Source organism: Erinaceus europaeus, chromosome 16, assembly GCF_950295315.1.
Source record: "Erinaceus europaeus chromosome 16, mEriEur2.1, whole genome shotgun sequence".
NCBI classification, from domain to species: Eukaryota; Metazoa; Chordata; class Mammalia; order Eulipotyphla; family Erinaceidae; genus Erinaceus; species Erinaceus europaeus.
In genome coordinates this window covers 31,794,249-31,811,562 of record NC_080177.1, presented here as the reverse complement: position 1 = coordinate 31,811,562, position 17,314 = coordinate 31,794,249, and the positions used below count along the sequence as shown (strand labels likewise).

Here is a 17,314-nt window from a genome sequence, read left to right as displayed (position 1 = left end):
TTGTTGTAGTTATAATTATTGTTATTGATGTCATTGTTGTTGGATAGGACAGAGAGAAATGGAAAGAAGAGAGGAAGACAGAGAGGGAGAGAAAGATAGACACCTGCAGACCTGCCTCACTGCCTGTGAAGCGACTCCACTGCAGGTGGGGAGACGGAGGCTTGAACCAGGACCCTTAAGCCGGTCCTTGCATTTTCGCCACCTGCGCTTAACCCGCTGTGCTACCACCTGACTCCTGGGTTCTTTATTAATAGTTGAGTAGTAGGGAATTCTTATTTCTGTTACATTTCCTACTCCTCCCCTTCAAGAAATATTTCCAAAAAGGAAGCATTAGGTGAAAAAAAATCAAAACAAACAAAAAAACCACTTAAAAGACTCAATTTGAAAGGGGAAAAAAAGTAGTTCAGATGATCATTACCCAACCACGTGCATGAATAAAAAAATCATAATTAAATTTTTGTCAAAGTAGAAAGAAAGTAGAATGGTGGGACTGAGGAGGTAGCATGATGGTTATGCATTCTCAATGCATTCTGAGGTCCCAGGCTCAATTCCCAGGAACCAGACCTGAACAGTGCTCTGTGGCTTTCCTCTCACACCTCTCTTTCATTGAAAATAAAATTAGAAGAGTGATAAAATTGGAAGAATGAAAAAAGTAGAATTGCGGCAGAAGAAATTGAGCATAGTTGGATTTCTGTTACATATCAAGACATTTAAAAACTATTTTAAAAAATATTATATTTATTTATTTGAGAGAGAAAGAAATTGAAAGGACAGGGGGCATTGCCAGAGAGACACCTGCAGCACTGTTTCATTGCTTGTAAATTTTTTTTCTTATAGGTGAGGACCAGGACTCCTAAACTTCTGTCCTTGCACATTGCAACATATGATCTCAACTGGGTGTACCACCACCCAACTTTATATCAAGACATTTATAGGTTTATTTTTCTGCCAGGGAGTTTTTAGTTCTTTAGAGAAACTGGCTTATTTCCATCATGACTTCAACAAAATATAGTCAATTTTTCTTTGCTCCAAATGTTGTGTTATGGCTGTTTGAATATGAAAATTATTCGAAAATTAAATGAAAATAAATTAGTCCTCCCAATGCAGGTATATAAGATATTATGATGAGAATCTGGCAGTCTGAACATATTTTTTGCTAAGTTTGAATTGAATTGAAGGTCTGGGAGATATCATTAATCTGCAATAACTTTATAACTATTTACACTGATTTTGGAACAAATCCCTGGATTAAAGATCTTTCTTCTAATATTCCTTTTCAATTAAAATTCACTTTAGAACATGTTGAACTATATAGACATAGGGTTGAAGGTGGTGATGGCAGAACTCCTATTACTGCAAATTTCCTATGTGCAAAGGACTGACAGAAGGCTTTTTAAAATACTGTTTTATCATAAAGGCATTTATATTTATTATCTCTTGGTGAGATTCATCCTCTTGTGATTCTGTTACACTGGGAGATATTAATAGCTATGTCTGACACTGCTTTTATATTAGTTTTGATGGAATAAGTCGTATAAGTATATGCAACTTTCATGCAATCTGTGAGGATTGGTGAACAGAAAGGAGTGATGACTTTTGTCAGTATAATTCTGAGAAAATAAGCAATATAAATTTCTTTTCTTTTTAAATTAGAGAGAGAGAGAGAGCCAATAGCACCAAAATTTCCTTAGATGTGGTGGAGGATTAAGTTCAAACCTGGGTCACACACATGGCAAAATAGCTCACTATCCTGCTGAGCTATTTCACCATCTCATGGATATATTAGTACTTCAGTTCTCACATACTATAAATGCTTATCAAGGGGCAGCAAAAACACGAAAGAACATACTCCAAAGCCTTATTGCTAACACATGAGGTACATAAGGACTGTGGAAAGTGGTGTGCACATGTGCATGAATACTCATATGTTGGTGTTATTCTGTTGAGGGTTATATGTGTGGCTTGTTTAAAACATCCTTTGATGTAGGGGAATCTTAAGCTATTAAGCTTGCTAATTAAAAAATAATTAAAAGGATAAAGAAAGAGACTTCTTCCCTGTTTATGTACTGCTAAGAGTCACATCAAGTCTCACACAAAAGCAGTCACTGTTTAAAGCATCTAATTTTTGCTCTCCATCAGAACAAAACAGAACTGTTTACATATCTGCTGACACTCTGTCCCCTTGTTAACTGGGCCATTAGGTGGGGGGTTACTTTCTCCAGGTAACCTCCCATTTGTATGCCTCAAGGAGTTCTGATGGGAGACTTGGTGTAGAGAGTACTAAATGTTCTCAGACTCCAAAAATACCCAGACTTTTCTGTGTGTTCCATTCAACTTCCTATCTATTTTGAGACAAAAACTGTAATTTGGTGCTTCTACAGTTGAACCTCAAAATTCAGCTCAGAGGCAGTTCATGTAACTGTCGGCACTTCAGGCTTAGCCCTCCTTTAAAGAATTGATTTATTTGCCTCTTAACTGTATTAAGCACCCTGTCTTCCCTGTGTATCTGGCACTAGGAACAGATTGTGAGCCTGTTTACTTTGGGCCAAGCAGATGACATCACACCATCTTACTAAAACAGAAACTTTCCATTTGACAGAAAAATCTTTAAACTGTGTGGGTTCTGACAATTTGGTGCAAGTGTTCTTGCCTTAAAGGAAAACTCACATACTAGAGTGAAAAGGAGTGTTTGTTTTGCCTCGGAAGGAAAGCCATCATAGAGTGACTGCTAGCCAGGCGCATGAGTTTGTAAGCACCTCTTCTTTCTGCAGGGTAAGGCCACTGCTGCTCTCCCATAGAACCCAGGGCTTGGAGAGAGAGAGAGAGAGAGAGAGAGAGAGAGAGAACAGGAGGGCACTTGATGGTGCTGAGCACACAGGGAGGTAGGTGTCCCACTTTTCATCTCTACTTTCCACGGATCAACTGTTGACCTTGAGAAGTTAATTAAAATCTGCCAAATGGGGATAAAAATGAAGAGATTTTTGCCTTGCAGGAAGGTCAGATGGATTAGCAGTATTAACAGTACCCACTGGAGGAGTGCCTTGAGTTGCCTGGTGATAGGTAAAGTGTGTTGAAATAATTAATTGCTATGAAAATATCTGCCGTCACAAACATTTTTCTCAGATCAATCCAGGAAGGGACCACAGAACCCAGTTTCCATGGGCCACAGCTCTGAGTTGTCCCTGTTGCCTGGAGCTGTGTGTGTTTTATTCAAGGTTCTGAGGACAGATTTTGCAGACACCCTCCCCCTCCCCAGCAGAGTCTTACCAGAGTCAACTGTTTGATAAGTGGAGAGTTGCTAACTGGATTTTTACCTTGGCACTAAAGTTGATGATGAAACTGCTGGGAATTGTTAGCTAATATTACGAGCATCAGCCTTAAAAGATGTGAAATTCAAAGTGGTCCGTGTATCAGGCCCCACTTTCCATCTTATTCCTCATGTCTCACAGGAGCCATACAGATGAATAGTTCTGGTAAAAGGTTTTGAAGAGAGGAAGGAACACATTGTGATACCATGTGAGTGTTAGGTTTTGAGTATCAAATACTAGTAAATCCTAGATAATCCTAGCTGGGCATATGGTGTGGTGGATAAGGAACTAATTAACTCTGTGTGTGTGTGTGTGTTTCCAACAGGATTATTGCTGGGACTCAGTGCCTACTCAGTGAATCCACTGCTTTTCCCCTCTCCTCTCCTCTCCTCTCCTCTCCTCTCCTCTCCTCTCCTCTCCTCTCCTCTCCTCTCCTCTTCTCTCCTCTCTCCTCTCCTTTCTCCTTTCCTCTCCTTCTTCCCTCTCTTCCCCCGCCCCTCACATCCGTATCCCCTTCCCTCTTCCCTCTCTCCTTTCTTTCTTTCTTTCTTTCTTTCTTTCTTTCTTTCTTTCTTTCTTTCTCTCTCTCTCTATTTTTGACAGGACAAACATAAATTAAGAGGAGAAGGAGATATAAAGAAGGTGAGAGAAAGAAGGACATCTGCAATGTGGCTTCACTATTGGCTAGGCTTCTCCCTGCAGGTGAAGAGTAGGGAGTTAGGAGGTGGGCTTGAACATGGGTCCTTAAACATGGTAACATAAGCTTAACTAAGTGCACCACTACCCAATCCCCTTCCCTCCTCCCTTTTTACAGCAATGTAACTGCTTCTGGGTCCCCTTTTATTCAGATAGGGAGATAAAGAGATACCACAGAACCTGAATTTCCCCTGGAGCCATGGCACTCTCAGGTGATGCCTGGACTAGAATTAGCGTCATACACATGGCAAGGCAGGACTCTTATCCAGTGAGATATCCCTTTAGTCCTTGTTCAGCCTTTCTAGATGTTTCTAGATGTTCCTCCTCCATAAAATGAAAGAATTTTTATACCTAGCTTCTTGTTGTACCTGTCTGAAAAGATTTTTTTCTCTTAGTTGTGTGTCTCCCCCACCACACACACACACACACACACACACACACACACAGGATACTAACACAAAGGATTATATTCTCCTACTTTGTTAAGAAACATGATTCTGGAAAACAAAGTGAAGGGACAAAGTTAGTGAAGTAGGGAAGAATGGAGAGCCAGTGTGAGAAAACATAGCTGAGTTAGCCACCACTTTCTGACTTGATATGTGGGAATGCTCTCTAAGTAGCTCATATTGGAACATCTTTCCAAGGGGAGAAATTTTTACTGTATTGGATATTATGCTCTGGCCCCCAACACACACATAACACACACACACACACACACACACACACACACACACACACACACACACAATTTTACATTGTTGTCAAGAAAAGTTCTTTGACATTTCAAGCCTTGACATCAGTGGTGAAGTCTGTGGAGGGTCTTAGAGTTGCATTGATGTGGGAGCAGAAGACTGTGTGGTATGGGCAGAGGGTAAGACTTTGTTGAATTTTATAGGATGAAACAATTTTCAGCCTAGAAAAAACAAGCAAACAAAAAATAAGCTATCCTTGTTAAGAAAAATGGGAAAAGAGGTGAGGCGAAAAACAATCTGCAGTGCAAAAGAGTTGACTTTTCCAGTCTGTAAAGAGCTTTGTTTGGTACTAGGCATAAGTGAGTTCTTAGTAAAATAAATCTCATCTACTTATGGTCCAGCAAGCCATATGGAAATTATCAAAAGTAGTTTAAAATAGATGAGAGTTTTTGCAGAAGACTGTGACTTGACTTTTGAGTTGGCCTACCTCCTTGGAGACTTGCTTCTAATATTATAGCTATACTAGTTAGTTGTATTCAGAAATCTCTATAGCAACCACTTTTATCACTTGAAACTAAATACCTCTGAATAGAAACATTCACATATGAAAGTGCTCAGAGGAAAGGATATAAGAAGCCTTTCTAATTTGACAAGAAGATTGCATTTCTTGGGAGATTCACATTAATCTCAAAAGAGAAGGGATTTGAGGATTTAGATAGCTCACAAGGAAAGGGTGAGTGTCTTGCTATATTGATTACCCAGGTTTGATCCCTAGCACCAAATGGGAGGTGCAATGACATAGGAAGAAGGAAGCTCCAATACTGTGATATCTCCCTCTCTCTTCCTCTCTCTGTGTCTGTCTCTCCTCCATCTCATGCAAAAGTGAGAGAGAGAAGAGCATTTATTAGATTTCTAGCAAGTGTCAAATGCCCTATTCTTTTTTTTTTTTAATTTTTTATTTAAGAAAGGATTAATGAACAAAAACATAAGGTAGGAGGGGTACAACTCCACACAATTCCCACCACCCAATCTCCATAGCCCACCCCCTCCCATGATAGCTTTCCCATTCTCTAGCCCTCTGGGAGCATGGACCCAGGGTCGTTGAGGGTTGCAGAAGGTAGAAGGTCTGGCTTCTGTAATTGCTTCCCTGCTGAACATGGGCGTTGACTGGTCGGTCCATACTCCCAGTCTGCCTCTCTCTTTCCCTAGTAAGGTGTGTCTCTGGGGAAGCTGAGCTCCAGGACACATTGGTGGGGTCTTCAATCCAGGGAAGCCTGGCCAGCATCCTGGTGGCATCTGGAACCTGGTGATTGAAAAGAGAGTTAACATATGAAGCCAAACAATTTGTTGAGCAATCATGGATCCCAAGCTTGGAATAGTGGAGAGGAAGTGTTAGGGAGGTACTCACTGCAAACTCTAGTGTACTTCTGCTTTCAGGTATATATTTTGCAGTAGTTTATGGATACATGTGCACATAAGCTCTCTCTCACAGAAACTGGTGTATATCTAGGTTATGGGACTTTGTTAGAAAGTGAACTACCTGAGATGAAATTAGAGTGTACTATAAAAGGAAAGGTCTCACCCGAGTAATGAAGCTGAAGGGTTGTCATTCCACATGTGAAGTCTCTGGACACAGTCTGAGGTGAAGCATGTTGAGGTGGCAATCATTGCGTTGGTTAGGTTGTGATCGGCGGATGCAATATTTGGTTTGGATTGGCAGATGCATACGGGAAAGTGGGCCCTATCCAAGGGTTCCAGGACTGGGGGAAGTAGGGGCTCTATAGTGGAGATGTGAGGATCCTGCTGTCTTAGGGTTCAAAAAGACAATTGATAGTTAATGTTATCATCACATTATTTGTTAATTGGGTTAACTTTGAAAAGTCCTTTTGTTATGGTTTGCTGTACAGTGCCCTATTCTTTAGGGCAACCATTTAAAGTAATTGTCATCTCTGGCCATACCATCAAGAACACACCAGATCTCATAAACTAAAGTAGCTATCACTTCTGTTTGACTGTTGAGGAAAGGAGACATGGGGAAATTTTAAGTAACTTACCCAGTGTCATTGAAGTAGTAGGTGGTAAATGTGAGACTGAAAGGAAAGTCTGAAAAAAGAAGAAAGAAAAAAAGAAAAAGAATGTTTGGATTGAGAGAGCGATGAACTTTCTCTTGAACTTGTGGGAGAGTTTCCTTGATGAATGCACTCTGAGTGCTTTAAAAATTATTTAAAATAAAGGTGTGTTTTAAATCATCAAGGTCTACACTTTTATATATGAGAAAAGATAAGAGTGAGAGTAAGTGATAAGATAAGGGTAAGTTATGCCATCATAGGGAAAAAAAAATCAAGTCACGTTGACATTATTTATAATTTACTGGAAGGTAGTTCATTATGCTAAATACAGTTTAGCTCAGTATTCTTAGTGATATCATCAGAACTGACTGACTATAGTGAATTGCTCTCTCCAGACTGACTTTTTCAGATACAAATTGAGACAGAGAGAAAGAAGACACCACAGCACTGAAGTGTCCTTCAGGGATGTGGGGACCAAGTACCAGTCTGGGCTGTGTTCATGACAAAGCAGATACCCGCCCAGATCTATTTTGCCAGCCTAGAGTGATATTTTATAATAAGGGAATCCATGTTTGTAAAAGATAATCTAGTGATAGGAATTAATACATATAGATTCTGTTCTGAGTCAGGTTTTTTTTTCACATCTCCTTTTTATTTATTTATTGGAGGATTAATGATTTACAGTCTACAGTAAAATACAATAGTTTGTGCATGTGTAATATTTCCCAGTTTTCCACATAACATTTTAATCCCCACTAGATCTTCCTCTGCCATCATGTTCCAGGACCTGAACCCTCCCCCCAACTCCAGAGTCTTTTATTTTAATGAACCTTACTCTTACCAAATAAGTATCATAGTGCTTGCTCATTTTTCAGTTAGAGGATAGAGTGGATCACCTGTTTGTAACAGGTCCAAAAAACAAAACAAACAAGCAAACAACAACAAAAAACCCTTAGTTGTTGGTATAGCTACAATTTCAACTTTGCTCTCCTAGTTTCAAGTTCAGTGTTAACATTTGCTAAATGACTTCTAGGTTTCCACCTAAACCTTTGCTACTCAAAATGTAATTTGAATCCAGCAATGATACCCCTGCAAACTTCTGAATAATTCAGACTCTCTGGCACAATCCCAGTTGGTTCTACTGAGTTAAAATCTCCAGATGTTTCAAGTTCTTGTGAGCAGCTTTTTTTTTTTTTCTTTGAGCACCTTTTCCCTAAACATTTTACCCATATGGTTCAGAAATATGCTGAAGGATCATGTGTACATGACCTCTTTTCACTTCCCTCACTCCCTTCCTCTGTTGTTCTTCATTATTTTCTCCCTTCCTCCCTTTCATTCTTTCTCTCTTTATTTTTCTCTGTTCTTACTGAGACATCATTGCTCCAGGGTGATTTTTCCAGAGAGAGGAAAATATGCCATAGCACCAAAGCTTCCTCCAATGTGGTGGAGGTCAGGCTTGAACCTAGGTCTTGCATATGGCAAAGTAACCTTTCAGATTCTTATCTGTAGGATGTCTTGGTCCACAACAGCCTCAGACTCAGTCATTTCTCTTATCTAGGAGCAGTCACCTCTTGTCAGTTATATAGTTGATTTGATTTTACACTTAGTGTCTCATTTGTTTTCAGTGCTGTTGTCAGTTGTGCCCTTTAAGAGGTAGTTCATACATGTTGCAGTGTACAAGGACCCAGGTTTGAACCCCATTCCCCACCTGCAGGGGGAAAGCTTTGCAAGTGGTAAAGCAGGGCTACAGGCATCTTTCTGTCTCCCTCTCATCTCCCTTTCCCCTCTCAATTTCTAAATGTCTCTGTCAATAAACAAATAAAAATAATTTTAAAAAATTAAAAAAGAGATAGAGTGTATATTAAATTCTTTGATAAATCATTACTGTCTCATTAAAAATAATAAAAATATGTCACACACAAAGAAAATACTTTAAAAATACACAGGTTTTGTTGCATTATTCAAAAAACTATTTCTGATGACTAATCACATGCCAGGTACTGTGCTTTCTAATATTTTACATCCTAATGGGCAGATATACCAATAAAGAGACATTTCTCACAAGGACTGGTGTAAGGATCCCAGTTTGAGCCCCTGGCTCCCCACCTGCAGGGGAGCCACTTCACAAGCGGTGAAGCAGGTCTACAGGTTTCTATCTTTCTTTCCCCCTCCCTGTGCTCCTCTCCTTTCTACATTTCAATCTGTCCTATCCAACAACAATGACAGCAATAACAACAACAATAAAAAAGAGACATTTCTAATGTAGACGTGTATGTTCTAGCAGGCAGAAATGAGGGGATTCTGAAGGGGCGCAGAAGGGCACCAGCATACTGGTCTCTCAGTGGGAATTGCCATCTCCATTTTTAATCCTTTCTTCTGCCTTCAACAGGAACAGGATGGGACCCATTTTCAGGTGCCACCAGGGATCCCAGGGCCCATCTCAAAATGCGGTGACTTAGATGTCATCTTTGAATATAGAGCTGCCAACCAGAAGCTCACGGTGACCATCGTGAGAGCGCAGGGCCTCCCAGATAAGAACCGAAGTGGTGTCAACTCCTGGCAAGTTCACATCGTACTGTTGCCCAGTAAGAAGCAGAGGGGCAAGACAAGCATACAGAGAGGACCCAATCCTGTCTTCAAGGAGAAGGTCACCTTCACCAAACTGGAACCTAGAGATTTGACTGTCTGTGCTATCCGCTTCCGTTTGTATGCTGCTCGAAAGATGACCCGAGAGACAATGATGGGAGAGAAGCTGTTCCATCTCAGACACCTGCATCCAGAAGGAGAAATGAAAGTGACCCTGGTTCTGGAGCCAAGGAGTAACATCACTGTAAGTACACACATTAGTATACTGCTAATGAATGTAGTGCGTTTAAGGATTTGGAATTGTCAATCTGTGACTTAGTACATTCAGTACATTCTGAATCCAAGCACTTTAATATAATTTTCCATTTTGGCTCTTATTTTTCTTTTTTTAATTAAATTTATTTATTTATTTTTTATTATTTTTTTTACCTTGTGTTGCCCTTTTTTATTGTTGTTGTAGTTATTGTTGTTGTTGGATAGGACAGAGAGAAATGGAGAGAGGAGGGGAAGACAGAGGGGGAGAGAAAGATAGACACCTGCAGACCTGCTTCACCACCTGTGAAGCGACTCCCCTGCAGGTGGGGAGCTGGGGGCTGGAACCAGGATCCTTACACCAGTCCCTGTGCTTTGCTCCACGTGAGCTTAACCCGCTGCGCCACCACCTGACTCCCTGGTTCTTCTTTTTCTTATAAGTTGTAATTTGCACTGCATGTTACAATGAATTTTTTTTTCTTGATCATCTTCCATATAGCCTGATGGGTGTATCCCTGTCCATTTTAGCATGTGACAATAGCTATGTGGTAGAGCACATAGGTATCATCTATTTGAAAATCACCTTTTTTTAAAAAATTTTTTTCTTTTTATTTATTTCTTGGATAGAGACAGCCAGAAATTGAGAGGGAAGGGGGTGAGAGAGGCAAAGAGACACCTGCAACATTGCTTCACCACTCATGAAGCTATCCCCCTGCAGGTGGGGGCCAGGGGCTCAAACCTGGGTCCTTTCGCACTGTGACATGTGTGCTCAACCTGGTGCACCACCACCCGGCCCCCCAAAAATCACCTTTCAAATACCATGTTAGGCCATGTAGTTGTCTTGGGCTAATTGTCCAATGAGTTATTCATTAAAATTTGAGGGATGAGGGTCTTTTTAAAAAAGATTTATTTATTAATGAGAAACATAGGAGGAGAGAGAAAGAACCAGACATTACTCTGGTACGTGTGCTGCTGGGGATTGAACTCAGGACCTCATGCTTGAAAGTCTGATTCTTTATCCACTGTGCCACCTCCCGGACCACAAAATAAAACTGAATTTCTTTCATTTTTCTTTTTTCTTTGTCTTCCTTCCTTCCTTCCCTTCTTATTTGTTTTCCTACTGTGTGCCTGTTCTGCATCAGGTGCTGTGTAGGTAAAACGGGTGCAGGAAATAACAAAATGGTGATGCTTTTTTTTTCTTGTGGAGCTTGATTTCTAGAAGAGGTGAGCCATCCACTGTAGACAAGGAAGCAAGGAGAGCTAGAGGTTGCTGTGTATCTGGAAGGGTCAGACTTTCTTTGAGTCAGCAATAATCACAGAGCTCAAGGATTTGAGGGGACAAAACTGGTGATATAGATGACAAGAGTTCAAGATAGACTAGTATGTGCAGGTATCAGGAGGCGGGCAGACCTTGCCATGCCTGAGATGGAGAGAAGAAACCAGATATGCTCAAATGTGGTCATGGGAGATCCAAACACTTCCGTTTAAACAAATGTTTCAAAATTATTATCTCTGGGCTCAGAAATTTTGATGTTTGCACCCATAAATCTATTACACTTCCTAAGCTTGGACTAGAACAAACTGTGCTAGAGTGTAAAGGAATTGAGTTAAGTGACATAAGCCAGAAAGAGACAGATGAATATGGGAGGATCTCACTCCTGGGCAGGACATAAGAAACACCTTTGGTAATGGGAGTGAAAAAAAATTTTTTTAAGGAAAAAAAAAAAGAGCAGAAAGGGGAAACACAAACTTAAACATGGACTGAGTCCAGTGTGTTGCACCAATGCAGGGACTCAGGGGAAGGAGGAGAAATAGGGACTTTGTGGTCCTGGTGCATGATAGTGGAAAAGGACCTCAGTTGTAAGTGAAAGTGTTTTGCAGACATCTGTCATGGCAAAATTGTACCCATGAGCCAACAACTGTACTATAAGCTATTAGCCTTTCAATAAAAAATACTTTCAATAAAAAATAAAACTATCACACTTGCAGACTTTTCCATCTGTCTAAAAGGTATTTTATCATTTTAGTTGCTTGGGTCAGAAATCATCCTTGACTTCTGTCTCTTCCAACTCAAATCCTATTTGTTCTATTTTCCTTTCTTTTTTATTTATTTTTTCTGTTTCTTTTTTATTTTTATTTATAAGAAGGAAACACTGACAAAAAACATAGGATAAGAAGGGTACAACTCCACATAATTCCCACCGCCGGAACTTCATATCCCATCCCTCCCCCTGATAGCTTTCCTATTCTTTAACCCTCTGGGAGGATGGACCCAAAGTCATTATAGGGTGCAGAAGGTGGGAAGTCTGGCTTCTATAATTGTTTCCATGCTGAACATGGGCATTGACAGGTCGATCCATACTCCCAATCTGTCTCTCTCTTTCCCTGGTGGGGCAGGGCTCTGGGAAAGCAGGTGGAGTCATCTGCCCAGGGAGGTCCAGTTGGCATCATCTTAGCATCTGGAACCTGGTGGCTGAAAAAAGAGCAAACATATAAAGCCAAACAAATTATTGACTAGTCACGAACCTAAAGGCTGGAATAGTTCAAATGATGAGTTGGGGGGGGGGGGATTCCTCCATTTTGTAGATAGCTAGTAGGCATATTTCAGTTATATTCCAAAGGGCCTATGACAATACTAGTTTTTTTTTGAGCCTGACATCTGATATGCAGGTGGATCCAACTTATTGGTTATTGTCCCCCTAGACAATATGATGCCATGGCTATTCTATTTTTCAAATACAATCATAACTGACTAGATACTGCTAGATTATTGAAATGACTTCCTATCTTAACTTTGATTTTTTCTGGAGACCAGAGACTTGAACCTGGGTCCTAGTACACAACAGTATTTGCATTCTACCAGGTGAGCCACCACCCCACCCCACATTCACAAGTTATTTATTGAGCAAGATTATGCGCCAGAAACTGGGCTATGCACAGCTATCTAAGAAATTTATACAGATTCAGAATCTAGAGGGAGAGATGAGCTATGCCATAACAGCTGCCACAATAAAAATTTCAGTGTAAGTATGAGGGAGAGGGTGGTGTCCATCCCAAAGTAAGCAAATATTTTATTATTGGAATAGAATCTTCTGGACAGCAGGAGCTGGAAGGCACCTATAAACACCACCAAGGTAATTTACAAGTTGTATTATAGAAAACCTGGGGTACTATAGAGATGCCCATAGGTTGGTTACTCAGATGTTTTCTAACAGATCTTAGGAATATTTAATTCATTTAAATTTGGGGGAGGGTGTTACAATAAGCTCTAGGAAGCACTTTGGATTTAAAAGGAAAGGTTTGAGGAAAATCCTGTGTACTTATTTCTGGTGAAGGAGGTGTTGGCTCCAAAAACTTAGCTAGTTTATCCCACAGTGCTAAGTCCCACTCCTGTTTCCTGAGTGAGTGTCAGTGTCCTGATTTACTTTGTTCTCTTCCTCTTCATTTTTGATGCATAAAGTTAGGCATTTTAGAGAAGTGTGAGAGTGAGTAAACGTGACAGAAAGTGCAAGTTCTCCCCTGAGCTTACCTAGGACCTGTGAGGTCACTGAGGATAGACTCATAGTCCATGTGTTTGAATTCTTTATCAAACAACTGTAAGAATGTTCATTTTCAATGTAATTCATTTCCATCAGGGGAAAATTTTAGCATTTGACAAGTGCCAAACAACCTTAAGAAGTAGAAATTCAGGCCAAATGTTCAATGTGGTGGTAGATGTCTAGTGATCATTTCTTTTCTAGCCAAGACAAAAATGCCTCTTGTATTGTTACATTCATCAGGATGCTGCAGAGAGCAGAAACAAAGCTCATGCCTGGAGTGGATGGGTTCCACAGAAACATTCAAGCACAAATTACACAGGAAGGACTTTTGGTCTATAGTGAATGTATTATTAGCTCTCTGTGTATCTTCGAGGGTTTGATTTACACTAGTAATAACATCTTTGTCCATTTTGTCTTCTAAGAGGATATGGAGGTAGCTCTTGAAACAAATATGTCAGCTAATAATGCCTGAGATCTCATCCATGACTGAGCTTCCCAGGCCCATTATCATTCACACTGAGTACGCTGTTAGTAATCTTTGGCAGCAGTTGAGATTGGGCCACAATTTCACCAAACATAAAATTGGTTTTCTGTTAAGAGAGTAGTGCAGTGTGGGCCAATGGATTCTTTGTTGTTTTTCCCCTCCAGAGTGGAGAGTCTCCGCTCAGCCCATCTGCAGTTTCTCACAGTGATAGTGCTTCATCTACACAGTCACTGTCTCATGGAGGGGTGCCAGAGCTGTTGGTGGGGTTGTCCTACAATGCCACAACGGGGCGATTATCTGTGGAAATGATCAAAGGCAGCCATTTCCGAAATCTCGCTGTGAACAGAGCGCCTGGTAAGTGCGTGTCTATTCTCCCAGTACTTGTCCCTCTAGGAACAAGTAGAAGTTTATATCTGCTTTCACCTTAAATCTTTAATTTTTACAATAAAAATGATTGCAGTATGGCTTAGACAGGTTTTTACAAGGTGATGCCTCTGGTTCTTTTATTGCCTTTCCATTTAATTAGATTGAAGTCTTCTTCAATGCCTAAATGGAGCTTGACATGAAACAGGCTGGCCTCTATACATATTGGTTAAGAGAAGAGGATAATGTCTTTCTAGCAACATAATGTGTATAGACGATGAAAATCTGCTAATAGGTCCCACATCTTCAAATAGCTTTAAAGGGGCAGCACTTGGGTTTTAGAGTGAGGCAGAGGTGGGATTGAGTTTTCACTCTGCCCGATTACTCCCTAATTTTGCCCCCCAGTTCAGTAAAATTTATCTTTCTTTTCTGAATTTCAGTAGATTCATCCATAACAGAAGGATGTTAGTAATACCTTACTCATGTGTTATTTTGAATTTTAAATAAATGACTTTTGTAAAGAATTTAACATAGTGGCTAGTACATATTGAGAAAACAAGGAAAGGGAGTGTGTATAGTGTTAAAAGGAAGAGGTAGAAGCCTGACTGGAGAAATATAGGGCTGGCTCACTAGGGGCACTATCTCTTCTGAGATCATCACTGGAAAGTGGGATTTGAGACATATTTCTAGGGTGCAGGAAGCTACAATGAAAGAGTTGTCACTACCAACAACTGCCTCAACTCCTTTTCAACACTCAAAAGGCTGAAGATTCAACACTAGAGTGATGCTAATAAAAGTTAGGCCACACCTTTTCATCTTTTTTAAAGCAATTTTTATTGATGTAACATTGATTTACAATAAATGATTTTAGAAGTACAACTTCACACCTATGTATGTACCTGAGAATATACAACTCATCACAGGCATAGGCAAAGCTCCTGTGCTATTACACCACAAAGAACCCCCCACCTAGCTCTCATCACCCCAACCCCTCTGATAACCGCCATAGTTGTCACAGAGTCTGAGTTAGTTCTTAGCTCATCTTTTGCTTAGCAAACACAGCTTTAAAAAAAAAAGGGGGGGGCAGGAAAATGATTTCTGCTTCAGTTCTAGTTTCCGGACCTTATAGCTATTACATCAACTCAAAGTAAGCTAATCTGTATCTAAAATTGTAGCTGCAAGAGTCTGAAAAATAAAATCTTATGGTGAAAGGTCAACAAGAAGGGGGTAGTGTCATGGGCACTGTCAATCAAAGGAACCATAGTCTTACTGAAATAAGGACAAAATCAATCCCAATGTGGTAGACTGCATGGATCACTGGATTCTGGGCAAGCTAGGAAAAAGGTCAGCTCCAACAACTAAATCTGGGCTCTCATTCTTTTTAGCCTTTAACTGTGCTACAGTCCACAAAGTCTCTGTTCAACGGCATCTTTTTAGTCAATCTGTATTAAAGCCATTAGAGCAAGTTAGTAAGGAAAGCCCAGCACTCTGGATAACAGAAGAGACCAGGTGCATAAGCCAGATTCTATGTGGATGCTCAGAGCCAGGTGAGAGTTATTTAAAATGCACAGTATATGCTGACTATTAATTGCCCAGCTAGAGTCTCTTTGCTAGATAAAGCTTTGTTTTATAAAACAACCTTGGATTTACTAAGTAACTGGATATACTGTTTTTCCTTCAGAGCTTTTGTTAGTTTCTTTCGTCATGAATTTGTGTGTGTGTGTGTGTGTGTGTGTGTGTGTGTGTGTGTGTGTGTGTGTGTGTGTGTGTGTGTGTGGTGGGGTGGGGAGAACATGGTACATGTTGGTAGTACAGAAAACTAGGAGAGGTGGATCCCACAGTCATGGCTGATCACAGTCTATGCTAGGAAGCTATAATTTGTGTGCTGAATCCTATCAGGGAACTTGGGGGTTGGGGAAAGAAGGAACAGCATGTGGTCTGAGGAAGTATGTCAGTTTGGAGTTCAGCAAGTTGAGGTATGAGTTCAGGCTCTGCCACTAACTGTGAGTTACTGAACTATATTGAATTTCAGTTTCCTCAAACAGTAAAATGGAGACACCATACTATAGACTTTCTAAGTAGAAATATTACATATAAAGCTGTGATGTTGATGATGGAATTGTTATCAGGCATTTTTGTATAAAAGGAAACATGCCCCAAAGGAAATTCTTGTAACAAAACTTTAAATTTGTTAGAAAAGACAAATACTAACTTATAACTAAATCTTATTCCAGAAATCTAAGCCAGTTTGGCCTTTATAACATTAGTTTCCATAACTCTAGTGTTGTAATGCAACTGGCATGCTGTATCTTTGCAGCTAAAGTAACTTAAGACAATGTTGCTGTAATGCTCTTAATTAAAATAGAAATCCAACAGTGAAAACAAACGTTTTTTGTTTATGTATAATCCTGGTACTTGAGGAAAAACCAGTTTAATTAGGAAGGGTTGAGAAAGTAGAAGGCTTCTTTGTGGAGACTCTGAAAGGGACCTCTGGGTACTTTCAAGGGCTTTAGATGTTGATGACATTGCTTCTACATTGTCTCACTCATTATGGCACTAGCACTGCTTTGACAGTTGTCAGGCAAACGTAGGGTACACTTTTTGTTCCCATATGAGAGAAGACAAGAGAGAAAGGAAGAAAGTTTTATGAAGTAGCTGAGTAAAGTTAGAAGAAAGATAGGAAGAAGAAAGGAAGCAGACAAGGAGATGAATGGAGCTAGGAGTTGGCTGTGTCAGAGGGAACATGACAAGTTCACTGGTCTCCCTAGGGGAGATGGAAGAAGGGAAGGAAGCACCTCCAAGACCCTACACTAGAATCTTCCACAGAAGGAGCTACTTCCAAAGTTGAGGCATTTGTGGGAGCATATCTGTGCAAGGGTTACACATCTTGTGCTTCAGACTCTTTGCTTAGATATAGTTATCTATATGGAGAGGAGGTTTCAACCCTGTCTTTTAAGGTAGCTATGACAAAGAAAGTTGTCTTCAGGCAGGTCATAAGGTTAAAAAAATAATGTTAAGATTAAGTATTGGGAACTTTTTTTCTCTCTCTCTAGATTATTGAGGTTTTTAAGCCTTGCTGGAAAATAGACAATGGCTATAATTTGTAAATGAGACTCCTTGGACTCTGATATTTCATAAAACAAAATGTCACTTGAAATTGCCAACTTGATTTAGTTATATGATTATTCTGTATTTAAACTTTCTTCCTAAAAAAGTAGAGGAGTTGGACAGATCAGTGATGATATTCTTCTCCTCTGTTATGATCTTTAAAAAATATGGGGGCCGGATGATGGCACAGCCAGTTAAGCACACATAGTACTAAAAG

At 40.1% G+C, this 17,314-nt stretch overlaps 1 protein-coding gene across 1 annotated transcript in view; it reads left to right on the top strand.

Annotated features, from left to right (window-relative positions):
- Positions 1-17,314, top strand: part of SYT16 (synaptotagmin 16) — a 219,494-nt gene that overhangs the window by 179,446 nt on the left and 22,734 nt on the right. Inside the window, exons 5-6 of the mRNA XM_060174868.1 lie at positions 9,155-9,595; positions 13,791-13,980. Coding sequence (XP_060030851.1) covers positions 9,155-9,595; positions 13,791-13,980 — 631 coding nt within the window. The remainder of the gene's footprint in view (positions 1-9,154; positions 9,596-13,790; positions 13,981-17,314) is intronic.